Here is a 19,047-nt window from a genome sequence, read left to right as displayed (position 1 = left end):
AAGTGGAGTCAGAAATATCGTCATTACAAGTTCCATGCACATTAATGACCCAGCAATGTCATATTTACCAGTGGGAAATTCAGAATACTAGATGATCCCTGAGTAATTATTTCAATTTCAGTGCTGTATTTTAATAACATACACCTAAAGAATCACCGTTCAAAATTTGCTTTATGCGAATTAATTATTTTTTCATTTGCATTAATAAATCATAGGTGGTGTAAAAGTAATGCAGGTGCATTCACTTACAACAACAGGAACAAACAGGAAAAAAAGTGCATTTGCCATCATTAAATGGACAGTTCTCCCAAAAATGAAAATTCTCTCATTTACTCACCCTCATGCCATCCCAGATGTGTCTTTCTTTCTTCTGCAGAACACAAGATTTTTAGAAGAATATCTCAGCTCTGTTGGTCCAAACAATGCAAGTGAATGCTGACCAGACCTTTGAAGCTCCAAAAAGCAAATAAAGGCAGAATAAAATTAATCCATTTGACTCCAGTGGTTAAATCCATGTCTTCAGAAGTAATATGATAGGTGTGGGTGAGAAACAGATCAATATTTAAGTCCTTTTTTACTATAAATCTCCATCTTTGACCAGCCCCGACAGTAGGTGGCGATATGCACCAAGAAGGCAAATCGTCAAAAAACAAAAGAAGAGCCTGGAAGTAAAAGTGGAGGTAAGATTTATAGTAAAAAAAAGGACTTAAATATTGATCAGTTTCTCACTCACACCTATCATATCGCTTCAGAAGACATGGATTTAACAAATGGAATCGTATGGATTACTTTTATGCTGCCTTTATATGCTTTTTGGAGCTTTAAATTCTGGTCACCATTCACTTGAACTGTACAGAGTTGAGATATTCTTCTAAAAATCTTTGTGTTCAGCAGAAGAAAGAAAGTCATACACATCTTGGAAGGCCTGAGGGTGAGTAAATGATGAGAGAATTTTCAGTTTTGGGTGAACTATTCCTTTAATTGTGCATTTATTTTAGTTTGGCTTCTTCCGTATTTTGTTTCCACTTGAATGTGTGACATGACGTAATAATAAGGAATGCCCAACTTGGACATAGGAGCTTCCCAGGTGCACTTGAAGGCAGCATTAGGAGACTCATTGTAAATATGAAAACCCGTTCACAACCCATTTTACTTCTTTATAAAATGAAACAGGATATTCAGTGTGAAAATAGGGTGGAACCATCAGGAACTGATTGGATCATGAAAAGTGAAAAGCATCGTTACATATCAGAATGGAGCAAGACCTGAATCCAAGTTTGTTAAACAATACTTAAAAAGCAATTTGACTATTGGTTAACATTATCCAATAGCCCATGTGACTCAACAGAAAAGTAAATTCCTTAGGAATAACGCGTCATGCACCGATGAATTTAAGTATCAACTTTGGCTTGATGTTTCTCCTAAAATTAAAAATATACATACAGGAAGAGTAAAGAGCTAAAAATTAAATGTGGATAGCTTAGTTCATATAATTTGGTCTCGGATGAATTTGTGATGGGTTCAATTAAAATCTCTGACTTTTGATAACAGACTTTTGTATCCTGGCAATTCTAAGCTGTAGAGATTTCTCCAGAAACTCTATAGAAGCCATTTAAAATCACTAGACTCTTTTTTTATCAGGAGAAAAATCAAAGAACCAGGAGACTAAAAGGGATAGTTTACCCAAAATGAAAATTCTACCTAACATCTCCTTTTGTGAGAGCAGATGACAACAGAATTTTCATTTATGGGTGAAATATCTTTTTAAGTGAACATCTCCATTTGCTCTCCATTTAATATCACTGCTATATAGGAGAAACAAGTGAGAAATTGAAGATATTGTGATTTTTCTGCGTGGGCTCTTAAAAATGCGACAGGGAAAATGCAAATACTTTGTCATTTTGAATAACATGCAATAAAATACACATAAAGCTTCTCAATTTATTTTTATTTCCCTTGAGTGCACAAACTGTGCTCTTTAAGGCTGACTGCAGAGAGAAACTTAATGTGACAGAGCCAAATAGAACTCTCTCTCTCTTTTGTTCTTATTATGCTGCCTCAAAGTGCTGACAAATAAGTGAAGGTAATAGCACTCCCTGCAGCTGTCAATAATCCCAAAACAATTTAGCAGCACCCAATCTCAGCTCTCCGAACAAAGTCAGTAGAAAGGTAAGTCAATGACAAACCTAACAATTAATAATGGCACGTTCCCTCCGGTCCAGTCTTTTCAATGAATGTACATACAGGAATAGTATCAGTATTTTGTCCTTCACAGACAAAGACTGTGTTTAGCACTACAAGGTCTGGACTCCTCTCAGTGAATTCCCAAGGTGATTTCTTGCTTTTGTTGAAGCATTAGTGTGACTGGGGCCTTATGACATGGTGTCAGAGTGTTTGGAGCTTAGCCAAAAGCAAAATGTCCCATTTTACTGTCTGTTCCATGTAGTTTTACAGGCCACACCTGACAGGCTGTCTGAAACAGGGCCTCGTTTGTCATTTCCACTGGCAGCCAGTGGAGAATACATCTGTTCACAGGAAAGCCAGGTGGGTTATAATTATTTCAGGCATATAAATGTGTTTGTTCAATCAGATGGCTACCGGCTTCATTGGAGAGGTAAACAAATTAGAAAAACAGAGAGAAAAGTTGTTGTTTTTTCTATCTGCACAGTAACAGATGGAGAATTTGGCTAAGCTTGTGTGTGTGTGTGTGTGTGTGTTAAGCTGGAATTTCATTTGCATCAAGGGTGTGAAGTGACACAGTGTATGTCTGTGTTACTACACCCAACACATTAAAAGAACTGTGAGGAACTGTTGGTGATCTATGTAACAGTCTTCGTAAAACTGGTTGAGATATCTGAAATACAGGACTCTGGAATACTAGATTCTGACAGGTCAATCACTGCATTCTGGCATCAAATTGTTTAATGACTGTTAAACTGAATAACTGACCGTTGTCCCAGGCAACCGATTTTCTTATATGGCTGTGCTAGTTTGATAGCAGCCTATAGACCTATAGGCCTATGTCACAGACAGAATTACCATGGCCAGGTTACCCTGCTCCTTCTGCTATGTAGCGCAAGCTGCGATTGCTGAGAGCACAAAGTGTCCAACTTTCTACACTCTGTAATTTTGGTTGAAGAATCATCCGGATAAATGTAGTTCTCTCCTTTTCTTTGCATTTTCAGTGTGAACACAATACTAACACTACAAAATGGTGTAGAATAGTGCAGTAGTATCCGATTTGGGACAAAACTAAAATCTCTCATATCACCTTACAGTCTCTTCTCACATTTCTTAAAATTTCTTGTTCAATTACTTATTTATTTGATAAGTAGCCATGTCGATATATGCTGGATAATGTACAGTCAGCATGCTATTGTCACAAAATAAAACCCTTTAGGATGATACAAATCACCCCATCAGGATTTATTTTGCGATAATGACCGGCTGACTGTATTTAATACACACTACAAATGTTAATACTTATTCGGACTCTGTAATAAGGTTGTTTGCATATATTGCGTTACCCAAGTAGGCCAGGTTATTGAGTCAGCATCCTTGGTTAGATTTAAAACAACCTTCCAATCAAACAACCACTTGTATTGAACTATTCTGAACTGAATTGTATTGAATATTCCTAACCCCTAAAATTAGAAGGAACAAATAGGTTGATAAAAAGACCCTAATCCTAAGACTATTCCTTTAATCTGATTGGTTGATAGGAATGTTGTTCAAGGGACAACAAGGCTGTTGATCCAGGAACATCTCCTGCTTAGGTAAATTATGTTTCACCCCAAAATGAAAATGTTGTCATCATTTACTCTCCTTCCTGTTGTTCCAAACCCACATGACTTTCTTTCTTTTATTTAACACAAAAGGAGATGTTTGGCAGAATGAAACCTCAGCCTTCATGCATTTTCATTGTATGGGGAAAAGATACAATGAAAGTGAATGGTGACTGATGCCAAGATTCTGCCTAACATCTCCTTTTGTGTTCCATGGAAGAAAGAAATCATACTAGTTTGGCACAACAGGAGGGAGTAAATGATGACATTTTTTTATATTTGGGGAAACTATCCATTTAAAGGATTAGTTCACCCAAAAATGAAAATGTAGTCATTGTTTACTCACCCCTGTTTTGTTATAACCCCATATGACTTTCTTTCTTTTTCTTAACACAAGGGGAGAAATTGTGAAAAAATGTTCAGTGATGTCATACAATGGCAGTTTATGGTGACCACATCTTCAAGTTTCAAAAGAACACAAAAGTTTAATTCAGAAGACTAATAAATTATTCCATGAGACTCATTATTGTTATGAAAGCAAACGATAAGGTTTGGTGTGAAACAAACCAAAATCGAATGTATTATTTAGTGAAATGACTAACCGTTATTCTCCTGTGCGCATTTATGAGTCTGCACGCGAGCTTTAGAGCTCTTTGCATGGGAGCAACAGTAGTTCCCTATCTGTCACTCACTCGACGTTGTGTCGATGTAGTGACACTAGGGGTCACTCTTGGGAGCCCGAGACACCTCTGGTCTTTGATAAAAGGCCAATGAAAATTGGTGAGTGTTATTTGCATACCACTCCCCTGGACATACGGGTATAAAAGGAACTGGTATGCAACCACTCATTCAGATTTTCTCTTCGGAGCCGAACGGTCAATGTTTACTGAGCTGACTGTTCATTCACCTCTGCTGGATTTCAGCGGCTTCTCCCTCCTCTGCACTGGTGCACTGCAGAGAACGCCCCTGGGCACTTCGGCAGAAATAAGAGAGTATATTTCTCTTAAAGAGCGGCACACACGGAACGTCTTTTTAAAGATGCCTTTCCGTTTGTGTGTTATTCCTGGTTGCGGTCGTTATCTCTCAACCTCACACGACCTTGTCAGCTGCCCCAGCGCGGCTCAAGATCCCGCACCCCGCCTGCTCGTCGCCAAGGGTGTCCCCCTGCGGTGACTGCACCGGCTCCGCCACAGCCCGCCCCTTCGGCCCGGCCCCGGCGTGGAGCCCACCGAAGAAAGCAGACGCCACCCGTCTCACAGCCGACCGCCAAGAACCCACGAAAGGCTTCGCTCAGTGGTGGCCACTCCGCTCGGGTTGATGCATATGAGACCTGGGGGCTGTATGCAATGGGCATGCAGCCGCCGGCTCATTGACAGGCCCGCGGCTGCGTTGGCACATCAACTGCTTTGAGTTGCTGGCAATTCTGCTAGCCCTGCGGAGGTTTCGGCTGTTGATCCAGGGCAAGCATGTGTTAGTTCGGACAGACAACACGGCAACGGTAGCATATGTCAACCATCAAGGTGGTCTGTGCTCCCGTTGTATGTCACAACTTGCCCGCCGTCTCCTCCTCTGGAGTCAGCAGCACCTCAAGTCGCTGCAAGCCACTCACATCCCGGGCGACCTCAACACTGCAGCGGACGTGCTGTCACAGCAGGTTACCCTCAGGGGAGAGTGGAGACTCCACCCTCAGGTGGTCCAGCTGATTTGGAGTCAATTCTGTCAGGCCCAGGTAGACCTGTTCACCTCCCAAGAATCCTCCCACTGCTCACTCTGGTACACCCTGACCGAGGCACCTGTCGGTATAGACACGATGGCATACAGCTGGCCCCCTGGACTTCGCAAATATGTGTTTCCCCCAGTGAGCCTACTTGCACAGACCCTGTGCAAAGTCAGGGAGGACAAGGAGCAGGTCATCCTGGTAGCACCCTACTGGCCCATCCAGACGTGGTTCTTGGACCTCACGCTCCTCGCGACAGCCCCCCCCACCCCCCCGGCGAATTCCCCTGAGGAAGGACCTTCTTTCTCAGGGACGGGGCACCATCTGGCACCCGTGACCAGACCTCTGGAATCTCCATATCTGGCCCCTGGATGGGACGCGGAAGACTTAAGCGGCCTACCACCCGCGGTGGTATACACGATCACTCAGGCTAGAGCCCCCTCTACGAGGCGCCTGTATGCCTTTAAGTGGCATCTGTTCGCTAAGTGGTGTTCTTCCTGACGTGAAGACCCCCAGAGATGCGCAGTCAGATCGGTGCTTTCCTTCCTGCAGGAGAGGTTGGAAGGGTGGCTGTCCCCTTCCACCTTGAAGGTGTACGTTGCTGCTATAGCAGCACACCACGACACAGTGGATGGTAAGTCCTTAGGGAAGCACGACCTGATCATCATGTTCCTGAGAGGTGCCAGGAGGCTGAACCCCTCCAGACCGCGCCTCTTTCCCTCATGGGACCTCTCTGTAGTTCTTCAGGGTCTACAGAGAACCCCCTTTGAGCCTTTGCAGTCAGCTGAGCTTAAGGCACTCTCTTTGAAGACTGCCCTCCTGACTGTGCTCACTTCCATCAAGAGGGTAGGAGACCTGAAAGCGTTCTCTGTCAGCAAAACGTGCCTGGAGTTCGGTCCAGGCTACTCTCACGTGATCCTGAGACCCCGACCGGGCTATGTACCCAAGGTTCCCACAACCCCTTTTAGGGACCAGGTGATGAACCTGCAAGTGCTGCCCCAGGAGGAGGCAGACACAGCCCTGACGTTGCTGTGTCTGGTGCGCGCTTTACGCATCTATTTGGATCGCACGTAGAGCTTTAGAGTCTCTGAGCAGCTCTTTGTCTGCTTTGGTGGACAGCGGAAAGGAAGCGCTGTCTCCAAGCAGAGGATCGCCCACTGGCTCATTGACGCCATAACAATGGCATATCATGCCCAGGAGGTGCCGCCCCTGGCAGGGCTACGAGCCTATTCTACCAGAGGTGTAGCGGCCTCCTGGGCCTTGACCAGTGGTGCCTCTCTAACAGACATTTGCAAAGCAGCGGGCTGTGCAACACCCAACACCTTTGCAAGGTTCTACAATCTCCGGGTGGAACCGGTTTCATCCCATGTAGTGGCACGCACAAGCAGGTAAGTCTGGGACAGCTGGCTGGGTGTATCGCTTGCGCATAGCGCCTTTCACCTCCCCTGCGCTGAAGACGTGCGCTGTTGACTCCCAGTAGTGTTCACAAACTGTGTTCCCTGGATGATTTCCTCCGAGCCCTGTGGCAGACAAGTTTGCAGAGAAACTCAGTGCATGTGCTAACTAAGCCCTGTACTGGGGTAGGTGCTCCACATGTGGTGGTTCCCCGTAGGTAACCACATGTGACGTATATCTTCCGCTAATTAGTTTCCCTGTTGGTAAACTGCGTCTTCCTTAGGCAGAGGCCCCTCTGCCCCAGTCACCATTCTTGTTGAAACTCCTCCCCCATAGGGTAGGACCTACCATGGGACTTCTCCACATGACATACTTCCGACAAAGCTCGGCAAGACCATGTGATATATTTCCACTCAAAATACCCCCCCTCTCTCTGGGCGGGGTGTGGTCTCTGTGGTATCTTCCCCTTGGGAGTGACACCCCCCCCCCCCGACTAGACCTGGTGGCCCCAGTTGGTTAATTCCTTTTTTTGGGGGGGGAGAGGAAAAAAGAGGACAAGAGGCCACGACTGGGCTAGCCTGTCTCTATCTTTTGGGCAGTTGACTTGTCCCCAAAGGGCCATTCGACACTCATAACAGCATTGGGGGAGGTTACGTGTCGGCCTGGTGCGCTGGCTATGAGGCACACAGTGGTCTGCCCGTCACACACCGCCAGTTCACGTAACACAGTCCAGCCAGTTGCGACGTTTCATATAGGGACCCCTAGTGTCACTACATTGACACAACATCGAGTGAGTGACAGATAGGGAACGTCCTGGTTGCTTGCGTAACCTCCGTTCCCTGATGGAGGGAACGAGACATTTTGTCCCTACTGCCACAATGCTGAACTACCCGCTGAAATGGCCAGGACCTTGTCGGCTCCTCAGCACAAAACCTGAATGAGTGGTTGCATACCAGCTCCTTTTATACCCGTAGGTTCGGGGGAGTGGTATGCAAATACTACTCGCCAATTTTCACTGGCCTTTTAACAAAGACCAGAGGTGTCTCGGGCTCCCAAGTGTGACCCCTAGAGTCATTACACTGACACAATGTCTCGTTCCCTCCATCAGGAATGGAGGTTATGCAAGTAACCAGGAGGTTCTGCAGCACTTGCGAGATGGGGCGTTCAAGCAAAAACTTGTTTTGTTTCGCTTCAACAGGACCACCAGCAATATTAACAACAGAAAACACAACACAGCTGCACACAAACCAGAGAACAGAACTTACAATTGATGAGTTTGTAGTGAAAGAATAGATTGGTTTCTTTATTTGGTGTCGCAAACAGTAAACCCGTCCGCCATGAATATGCATGGTGTGAGCAAGAGGCGATTGTCTGAGTTCCACGACTACTTTAGGGTCCTTGAATAAGGTATAGTGCGAGTAAGGGCAGCTGGTGGAATTTCTGGTGCCCCCCTCAGGTAAGATGGTACACCCCTAGGGAATTGGTGCACTACGCAGACTGTAATATGTGTATAGGGAGCGGTGGTACTGGTAGCTACCTTCAGACCCATCTCTCTGTTTGATGGAAGACTCCAGTTAAAAAAATAAGGCTTGACTTTGAAATGTATCTATTAGGGATGTCATAAAATATCGATATATCAATTATTGATTGGCACATTATTTTATCAATATAATTTTGAGGCATCGATATATTAAAATTAGCCAACATTTAAATTAGAAGCCCAATTTGCATGCTTTCCAACTCACTCTCAGTTGGCCTCTGTTTAACAATCTGACATCATAGCGTTGGAAGACCACAAGAGGGCAAAATAACATTTACTGAAGCCAGTCACGGTGACGATCACACACACACAAGATGAGCTGAAGCGTCACAGATGGCAGTTTGCAGGTTAGTGAAACCGGTGTAACTGCGCAATGTTTATTATGCAATTTCTCTGTATGTAGCCATGAATAGGTCTTTCATTCAAGCTGTCAAACCATAAAAAGACATAATTGTTACTGAAAATACATTGTGTAGGCTCTATGAAAGATACTTATACACAATATATCATCCAGTTATACTAGAGTAAATAATCTTTGTCCTTTGATTACTATGCGAGTTGTGATCCGTGGCACTTCAGAATGTTGACGCTGAGCATTGGCAGTGTGTGCATACCTTCGTAGAAAATAAATAATTGTTTTGAACTTTAGAATGCGCCATGTTGTCCGCCAGACGCGTCCGCTGTGCGACCCCTTTTAATTTACCCTGCTGCTCACACTTTACCAAAGTTGTGATGAGAAATATGTCTGAAGAGACAAAGACTATTGTGCAACGAGCATCTCATGAATGAGAATCTCATCTCAATTTATATTTGAATTTTTTATATATATATATATATATATATATATATATATATATATATATATATATATATATATATATATATTCAAGCTTCAAAATATATATATATATATATATATATATATATATATATATATATATATATATATATTATATTATATATATTTTGAAGCTTGAATATATATATATATATATATATATATACGTTTTTGTTTGAATGCCCCATCTTGCGTGTGCTGCATAACTACTGTTGCTCTCCTGCAAAGAGCTCTAAAGCTCGCATGCAGACTCATGAACACACACAAGAGAACAACGGTCGGTCAACAGTTTCACTAAATAATACGTTAGATTTAGGTTTGTTTCTCACCAAACCTCATGAGTCTCATGGAATAATTTATTATACTTTTGCATTCTTTTGAAGCTTGAATAGGTGATCACCATAAACTGCCATTGTATGACATTACTGAGGATTAATTGTTTTTCACAATTTCTCCATTTGTGTTCAGAAAAAGTAAGAAAGTCATATGGGGTTATAACAACACAGGTGATTAAACAATGACTGAATTTTCATTTTGGGGTGAACTATCCCTTCAAGCTTTATGCACTTTGGTTCATAAACATCTGTGGCTTGTGCTCAGCTGTACAGCACAGATGTGATTCCCTCACCTTTCACTCAGAGAGGGCAGCGGGTTTTCAGTCAGTCTGCCTCTTGATTCTCGTCTGCCATCTGCAGCAGTCTGAAGAAATCAAGAGTGGAGATGTGATGTCTGACTTACACACACTTAGACCCATGTGAACACACACACACACACACACACACACACACACACACACACACACACACACACACACACACACACACACATAGATCAGAGAATCTCACCTTGATCTGGCTGGCAGTGATGTCGTTAATGGTGTTTTGTTCCTCCTCTGCACTGTAGGAGGGGTGCTGCCACTGAGTGGTGCCTGTGGGCACGTGCCAGTAATAGGTGCCAGTACTGTCATGTATAGTCCGCCACCCTGGAGGCAAATCTGAGTCCAGCTCCAAACTCTGATCATTCCAGATGTTATCTTTAACGACATATGAAGAACCATCCATAATTGTGCTTTGATACGTTATGATATGCTGCGAAATGTCAAACTTATCTCCAATATTCATAAAGATTGTGATGCTCATACTGTATTGCTTATGGATTTAATATTAGATTAAGATGAAGTGTGTAATTACAATAACATCAACATGTGAAAATACTTTCTCCTATCCCAGCCAAAAATTTGCAAATACTATGTATTAACAAGTCCCCTTCCTGTTGGTCAGATTAGATTGTGAAGGGGGTTAAAACACTTGGTGACCTATATGAGAGTGGAGTATTGAGATCTTTTGAAAATTATTTACTCACTCTCTTGCCATCCCAGATGTGTATGACTTTCTTTCTTCTGCTGAACACAAATGAAGATTTTTAGAAGAATATTTCAACTCTGTAGGTCTATACAATGCAAGTGAATGGTGATCAGAACTTCAAAGCTCCAAAAAGCACATAAAAGCATAAAAGTAATCCATACAACTCCAGTGGTTAAAACTATGTCTTCAGAAGTTATATGATAGGTGTGTTTGAGAAACATATAAAAATGTAAGTCCTTTTTACTATAAATCTCCACTTTCACATCTGAAAGCCACATGTGGTGCCTGTTTAGTTTCACTTTCACATCTGAAAGTGAAAGTGGAGATTTAGAATAAAAAAAGGACTTACATTTTGATCTGTTTCTCACCCACACTTATCATATTGACACTGAAGCTATGGATTTAACCACTGGAGTTGTATGGATTACTTTTATACTGCCTTTATATGCTTTTTTGAGCTTCAAATGTCTGATCACCATTCACTTGCATTGTATGGACCTACAGAGCTGAAATTGTCTTCTAAAAATCTTTGTTTGTGTTCTGCAGTGGAAAGAGAGTCATACACATCTGGGATGTCATGAAAGTGAGTAAATGATGAGAGAATTTTCATTTTTGGGTGAACAATCCCTTCAATGTGGATAGACAACTAAATCTATTACTAGGTTACTTCCCTGAAAATTGAATCAAGCTTGCAAAACGTTGCTCGGTTTGTTTGAGCATCCCAACCAGCCCAACATAGCAATATTGACTCAGCAAATGGTGTGAGTTTGGGGCAGGACTATTTGTTTTTCCAATGAAAGATGGTTAGAAGATTCTGGAAACATTTTGGAAATAGTCATTAGTTTTGCAATTAGGTTTGGTGATGCTATTGGTGCCAAATTACACACTTCATCCTTATTCTGTAACTGGATTAATATGTAATTATTATATAACACGTGTTCCCCCGATTTCACATGCATTTATTCATGAGATGCTGACTTGAGGGCCATGCTCTGCACACTAATCCTGTCTTGTTAATGTGCCTTACTAAAATTCCCACCCAGTAACACAGAGCCAGCAGCCAGCCACACACACACACACACACACACACACACACAAAGATTCAGTGAAGCATACACACCCTGAGGTGAGGTCACTGGGCACAGATGTGCTCATGAGAGACAGATCAAGCAGATCAAGTCCTCATATGGCCACATGACATGTAACTCAAAATGAGGTCAAAACTAAAAGCAGCTCGGTCTTATTAAAAATGGCTGGACAAACTTTTCATTTCCATTATTTCTAACTCTCTCAGCCTTCCTCTGGTGCACACACACATTTCATTGTTGAATACTCTCCTCAACAAGTGGGTGATTCACATCATGCCATGATTTTATGTGTTCAGGGTGTCATACATTTTGTTAATTAAATAATTTTAATCAGTGATAAAACACTTACAGTTGTGCTCAAATTTTGCATACCCTGGCAGAAATTGTGAAATTTTGGCATTGGTTTTGAAAATATGACTGATCATGCAAAAAAAACTGTTTTTTATGTAAGGATAGTGATCATATGAAGCCATTTATCATAGTTGCATAGTTGTTTGGCTCCTTTTTAAATCATAATGATAACATAAATCACCCAAATGGCCCTGATCAAAAGTTTACATACCCTTGAATGTTTGGCCTTGTTACAGACACACAAGGTGACACACACAGGTTTAAATGACAATTAAAGGTTAATTTCCCACACCTGTGGCTTTTTAAATTGCAATTAGTATCTGTGTATAAATAGTCAATGAGTTTGTTAGCTCTCACATGGATGCACTGAGCAGGCTAGATACTGAGCCATGGGGAGCAGAAAAGAACTGTCAAAAGACCTGCGTAACAAGGTAATGGAACTTTATAAAGATAGAAAAGGATATAAAAAGATATCCAAAGTCTTGAAAATGCCAATCAGTACTGTTCAATCACTTATTAAGAAATTCGGGGATCACTTGAAACCAAGCCAAAGTCAAGTAGACCAAGAAAGATTTCAGCCACAACTGCCAGAAGAATTGTTTGGGATACAAAGAAAAACCCACAGGTAACCTCAGGAGAAATACAGGCTGCTCTGGAAAAAGACGGTGTGGTTGTTCCCTATCTGTCACTCACTCGATGTTGTGTTGATGTAGTGACACTTGGGGTCACTCTTGGGAGCCCGAGACACCTCTGGTCTTTGATAAAAGGCCAATGAAAATTGGCGAGTGGTATTTGCATGCCACTCCCCCGGACATAAAAGGAGCTGGTATGCAACCACTCATTCAGATTTTCTCTTCGGAGCCGAACGGTCATGCTCATTGAGCTGAATACTACTGTTCATTCACCTCTGCTGGATCTGATGGCGCATTTCAGCGGCTTCTCCCTCCTCTGCACTGGTGCACTGCAGAGAACGCCCCTGGGCGCTTCGGCAGAAAAACTAGAGAGTATATTTTCTGAAAGAGCTTTTTCCCTCTAAAAGAGTAAATATTTCTCTAAAAGAGCGCACACACGGAATGTCTTTTTAAAGATGCTTTTCCGATTGTGTGTTATTCCTGGTTGCGGTCGTTATCTCTCAACTTCGGATGGTTATGATCGCTGTCTTTCGTGTCTGGGCGCGACCCAAAGGGAGGCAGCGTTTGTGGATGGTTCATGTTCTCACTGCGAGAACATGACCATGGCAATGTTGCGTTCACAGCTTGCTTTCGTAACAAAGCAAGCCACCCCAGCGGCTCCCCGCCTCGGTCCTTCTACCTACGGGTATGAGGCCAGCGCGGCTAGCACTGGGGGCGATTTGGGGACCCCAATGGGATCGTCTCTGCCGGGAATTCCCCCGCGGACCTCCCATTCCCCAGCATGCTCGTCTGCCCCAATCGGGCTTCCAGATGAGTTTGCCAGCTCACAGCGAGTCTGGTTCGTTCTCACAGCGAGTCTGGCTTCTTGTTCGGAGCCCGTGAAGATGATGAGCTCTCGAGTGCAGCATCGGACAGTGGGCTTGTCCAGTCGGATGCAGAAGCCTCAGCAGGGCTTCCCCCTTCGGGGACAATTGCCCAGTCACAGCCCGATGCCGAAATGATGGACATGCTTTCCAGGGCGGCCGCGAGCATCGGGTTAGAGTGGAACCCTCCGCTCTCCCCTGAACCCTCGCGGCTTGATGATTGGTTTCTGGGCTCGCGGCATCGCTCAAAGCAGCCACGCCCCGCTCCAGTGCCATTCTTCCCGGAAGTGCATGAGGCTGGAGTTGCGCTCACTGCCCCCTGCTTCGTGCAAGTTGCAAAAACATGAAGTTGGTACTCAAAGCTTGAATTGCTCCATTGGTAGGAAAATTCTTGTGGCAGCGGTGGTGTGGTCGAGCGTCCGCCCAGAGAGAGAGAAAGCGGTAAGTGTGCATACACCTGAGCCAGATTATGATTAACACCTGTTTCCAATTGCAGTGAGCTTGGGGAGAGACCACGCCATCGACAAGAAGAGAGAGAGAGAGAGTCTGGCACAGAGAGACCAGTTGAGAAGCTGATGAGTTTGTGAAGCTGAAAAGCTGTTGCGTTATTTTGGAAGCTGTAAAGCATGAGAGTTGATTAATTAAAAAGCCTTACCTGTGATTCAAAGCACCCAGTTTCCCGTGTCCTCCTTCCCTCCCTGTGAGAAGTTCCTTCCACTGGTGCCGAAACCCGGGATTGTAATCAAAGACGGTACACCTCTTGGAGTCCTCACCATTGGCAGAAGTCCTCAAGTCCCTCACCGGCGTGCACCACTCCCACCAACAGGCCCTGCTTGAGCTCTGACAGGACCATGATCACCGGTTCCACGAGATCCTCAGAGCACAGGCAGAGGACCGGCAGGTGATCCAGAGCCTCCTCAGCCAGGAGAAAGCCCTGGCTGCGACCCTGGACAACAGTAGCCCCATGCGGAAGATGACCCAGAAGCCTTTCTCGACCTCTTTGAGTGGACTGCTGAGATCTGGTGTTGGCCGTGTGCTCAATGGGTGGCCTGGCTCATTCCTTTGTTGTCTGGGGAGGCCCAACTTGCAGTCTGAAGAAGACCATCCTGCAACGGGTTGGCCGAAGTCCAGAACAGTTCCGTCAGCTCTTCCTGTCAATGGAGTTGGAAAAGACCAGCCACCCGTTTGCCTTCTCCCAACAACTCCGAGACGCCTGCCGAAAATGGCTGCTGGTGGGGGACCGCGATGTCGGGGGAGTTATCGACCAGGTGGTGCTGGAGCAGCTGATCCGTGGACTACCAAAACGGACAGCGGAATGGGTCCAGTGCCACAGCCCGGCGTCACTGGAGGAAGCGGTCCAATTGGCGGAGGACCATATGACGGAATTCCCAAAGGCGGAAGAGCCCTCCCACTCTCTCTCTCCTCCCACTGTTTTTTCCCTGATCCCATCTCCCTCCCCCCTCCCCTCTCACTCTGCTCTCTCCCCACAGGCCATCCAAGTATCACGGAGGCATGGAATCCCGCCACCGAAGCCGGCTTCCCATTTACGGGAATGGGAATCCCTGGCGACTTTATTGCCCCACCGCTTTCCCCCTCAGGTGGATATACCCACCGATGCATGTGCAGGCATAGCGCCTGGGCCGGCCTGTTGGAGTTGCGGGGATCCAGGGCACTTCCGGGATCAATGCCCTGTGATGGAGCTGGGAACTGTGGTCTGGATTTCTGACACTCCACAGGCTGCCCCCGATCAGGCTGGAGGGTACAGGATACAGGTAAGAGTCAAGGGGAGTACACACCAAGCCTTGGTGGACACGGGTTGTAACCAGACCACTATCCACAAATGCTTGGTTCAACACGAGGCTTTGGGCACAACCAAGAGGGTGAGGTTGAAGTGTGTACATGGGGATATTCACAACTACCCTGTAGTGACCCTCATTATTAAATTTCGGGGAACAAAGCATAGGGTGGAGGCAGTGGTTAGTTCCCACCTCACCCATCCGATAATTCTGGGAACCAATTGGCCTGAGTTCAAAAATGTGTTGAAGGGAAACTGGGTGCTTTGAATCACAGGTAAGGCTTTTTAATTAATCAACTCTCATGCTTTACAGCTTCCAAAATAACGCAACAGCTTTTCAGCTTCACAAACTCATCAGCTTCTCAACTGGTCTCTCTGTGCCAGACTCTCTCTCTCTTCTTGTCGGTGGCGTGGTCTCTTATATACCGCTTTCCCCAAGCTCACTGCAATTGGAAACAGGTGTAAATCATAATCTGGCTCAGGTGTATGCACCATTACCGCTTTCTCTCTGTCTGGGCAGAAGCTCGACCATGCCCCCCCTGCCACAATTCTTTATTACGGAAGTTATGTACAGTCACAGTGTATGATTAATTGCATTAATTTTTAAGGCGTTACTTTTTATATAATTTAATATAAAATTTAATTTCACACCATCTGACTTGTTTTTCTTGGCTAAACTTTAAACCTGAGGAAAAAGAAGGTTAAATATGAATATTCTAATACATCTTCCCAAACATTTGCTTAAATGTCAACCTTCATTGTGCGTTAAAGTGACAACCTGTTTACATGTTGCCTTTTGAAGCTCAGACAAAAGCAATAGGCTAATGGCAGAGCAGCAAGCAGGAATAAGCAGCTGTGCCTTCTAAATTATATTTGATCTCAAGCCCGAGAGAATCATTTAACACAATGCATCTGGAGAGCCCCCCCCCCCCCCCCCCCGCCCCCCCTTCAAATAATACAATGTAGGACACTTGAGGGGACATTTGGGTAGAAAGCAACAGTATATCTCAACGTGTGTGTGTGTGTGTGTTTGCGGTAGAGATAACAAGAACTGGGTCAGTAGTGACATGAGATTGTCTGGGCATGGGTACACCAGAGTTGCCTCTGACACTCACAGCAAGGCAGAGAGAGAAAGACTCATAATAAAATTTTCTCATAATCACATTTCCAGAGTTTTCAAAAACATAAAATTGTCAAATTGTTAATTTGATGTGGACGAGCCTGTAAAGGACTGTACAAATCAGCATACACTAACTAGTCAAAAATAAAACACAGAAGAATACCCAGTTTAAACAGTCTTCAGCACTGTCCATGTAGGCAGTTCAGATTTGAACTAATATTAAACCAAATGAGGCAGATGTAAATTGGTTTAAGTTAATCAATATACAGTATGTATATACAATGATATTTCATTAGTGTTCATAGGTATTCGTACATGAAGTGTAGTCCAAGCACACATACATTTCTTTACGTTTGGATAGATACAGATATGTACAATATTGATGTATGGACACATGAGTTTCATTCTGTTCTGCATGATTTCTAAACACTAATTGGAATAATTGAAGCCTTTGTGAGAACACACACACACACACGCACACACATTCGATGATTAAATGTCACCATTAAAGACTGCAAATGACTTATTAAAAGTCCCATCAGCATTTCATTTCAGATTAAATCTTCCATTAAAAACTGTTACATCTGGCAGTACTTTCGCAGATGTTGCAAAATTTTCAGTTACAACCAGTTGTTAGAAAGAGGACAGAGAATTCATAAATATTTGTATATCTCTAAAGTTGTACATACATAAAAGCTTACATTTTAGGATCTGTCCAAACATTGATTTTTTACATATTAGTTTCTACCCAAACATACAAAAATTTACATGTAGCCTACACTTTACATTTGAATGCATTAAAATACTAATTGTACTCACCACAACTGTACAGAGCGGTTATCTGAGTTACCGTAGCCTTTCTGTCAGCTCAAACCAATCTGGCCATTCTCTCTTGACTTCTCTCATCAACAAGGCATTTCCATCCGCAGAACTGCCCCTCACTGGATGTTTTTTGTTTTTCGCAACTTTCTCTACACACTCTAGAGTCTGTTGTGCGTGAAAATCCCAGAAGATCAGCAGTTACAGAAACACTCAAACCAGCCCGTCTGGCACCAACAATCATGCCACAGTCAAAATCACTGTGATCACATTTTTTCCCCATTCTGATGGTTGATGTGAACATTAACTGAAGCTCCTGATCTGTATCTGCATGATTTTATGCATTGCACTGCTGCCACATGATTAGCTGATTACATAATCACATGAATAAGTAAGTGTATAGGTGTACCTAATAAAGTTCTCAGTGAGTGTATTTGCACATATGTAAAGAAATGTCACAAAAAACATTTTCAGAGAGTGTGGATGTAGCATTTACACTACAACTATTACAGAATGCTTTAAGTGGGAAGGAGAAATCGCTGTCGCTCAACTCATACATACTGTTTGTGCATTGCTTGATGCTTTGGCTTCTTTTGGAACTATTTTAATTTGCAGATAAAAAAAATCCATGAACTAACTGTCCAAATTGTGTCTGAAACCAAGTTACTTGCTATGAACATACACTATATTGCCAAAAGTATTCGCTCACCCATCCAAATAATTGAATTCAGGTGTTCCAATCACTTCCATGGCCACAGGTGTATAAAGTGAAGTACCTAGGCATGCAGACTGCTTCTACAAACATTTGTGAAAGAATGGGCCACTCTCAGGAGCTCAGTGAATTCCAGCGTGGTACTGTGATAGGATGCCACCTGTGCAACAAGTCCAGTCGTGAAATTTCCTCACTACTAAATATTCCACAGTCAACTGTCAGTGGTATTATAACAAAGTGGAAGCGATTGGGAATGACAGCAACTCAGCCACGAAGTGGCAGGCCACGTAAAATGACAGAGCGGGGTCAGTGGATGCTGAGGCGCATAGTGCGCAGAGGTCGCCAACTTTCTGCAGAGTCAATCGCTACAGACCTCCAAAGTTCATGTGGCCTTCAGATTAGCTCAAAAACAGTGCGTAGAGAGCTTCATGGAATGGGTTTCCATGGCCGAGCAGCTGCATCCAAGCCATACATCACCAAGTGCAATGCAAAGCATCGGATGCAGTGGTGTAAAGCACACCGCCATTGGACTCTAGAGCAGTGGAGACGCGTTCTCTGGAGTGACGAATCACGCTTCTCCATCTGGCAATCTGATGGACGAGTCTGGGTTTGGTGGTTGCCAGGAGAACGGTACTTGTCTGACTGCATTGTGCCAACTGTGAAGTTTGGTGGAGGGGGGATTATGGTGTGGGGTTGTTTTTCAGGAGCTGGGCTTGGCCCCTTAGTTCCAGTGAAAGGAACTCTGAATGCTTCAGCATACCAAGAGATTTTGGACAATTCCATGCTCCCAACTTTGTGGGAACAGTTTGGGGATGGCCCCTTCCTGTTCTAACATGACTGCGCACCAGTGCACAAAGCAAGGTCCATAAAGACATGGATGAGCGAGTTTGGTGTGGAAGAACTTGACTGGCCTGCACAGAGTCCTGACCTCAACCCGACAGAGCACCTTTGGGATGAATTAGAGCGAAGACTGCGAGCCAGGCCTTCTCGTCCAACATCAGTGTCTGACCTCACAAATGCGCTTCTGG

General features: G+C 44.0%; 1 protein-coding gene across 2 annotated transcripts in view; it reads right to left on the bottom strand.

Moving 5' to 3' along the window:
* The window catches only part of apbb3 (amyloid beta (A4) precursor protein-binding, family B, member 3), a 41,829-nt gene that overhangs the window by 12,200 nt on the left and 10,582 nt on the right, over nt 1-19,047 (bottom strand). For both annotated transcript variants that reach the window (XM_051678427.1, XM_051678428.1), the window contains exons 2-3: nt 10,121-10,308; nt 9,904-9,974 (exon numbers count right to left, since the gene is read on the bottom strand). In XM_051678427.1, coding sequence (XP_051534387.1) covers nt 9,904-9,974; nt 10,121-10,308 — 259 coding nt within the window. The remainder of the gene's footprint in view (nt 1-9,903; nt 9,975-10,120; nt 10,309-19,047) is intronic.

This window comes from Myxocyprinus asiaticus, chromosome 38 (genome assembly GCF_019703515.2).
Source record: "Myxocyprinus asiaticus isolate MX2 ecotype Aquarium Trade chromosome 38, UBuf_Myxa_2, whole genome shotgun sequence".
NCBI lineage: Eukaryota > Metazoa > Chordata > Actinopteri > Cypriniformes > Catostomidae > Myxocyprinus > Myxocyprinus asiaticus.
Note: the sequence above shows the minus strand (reverse complement) of the source record. Positions and strands in the feature narration are given on the sequence as shown.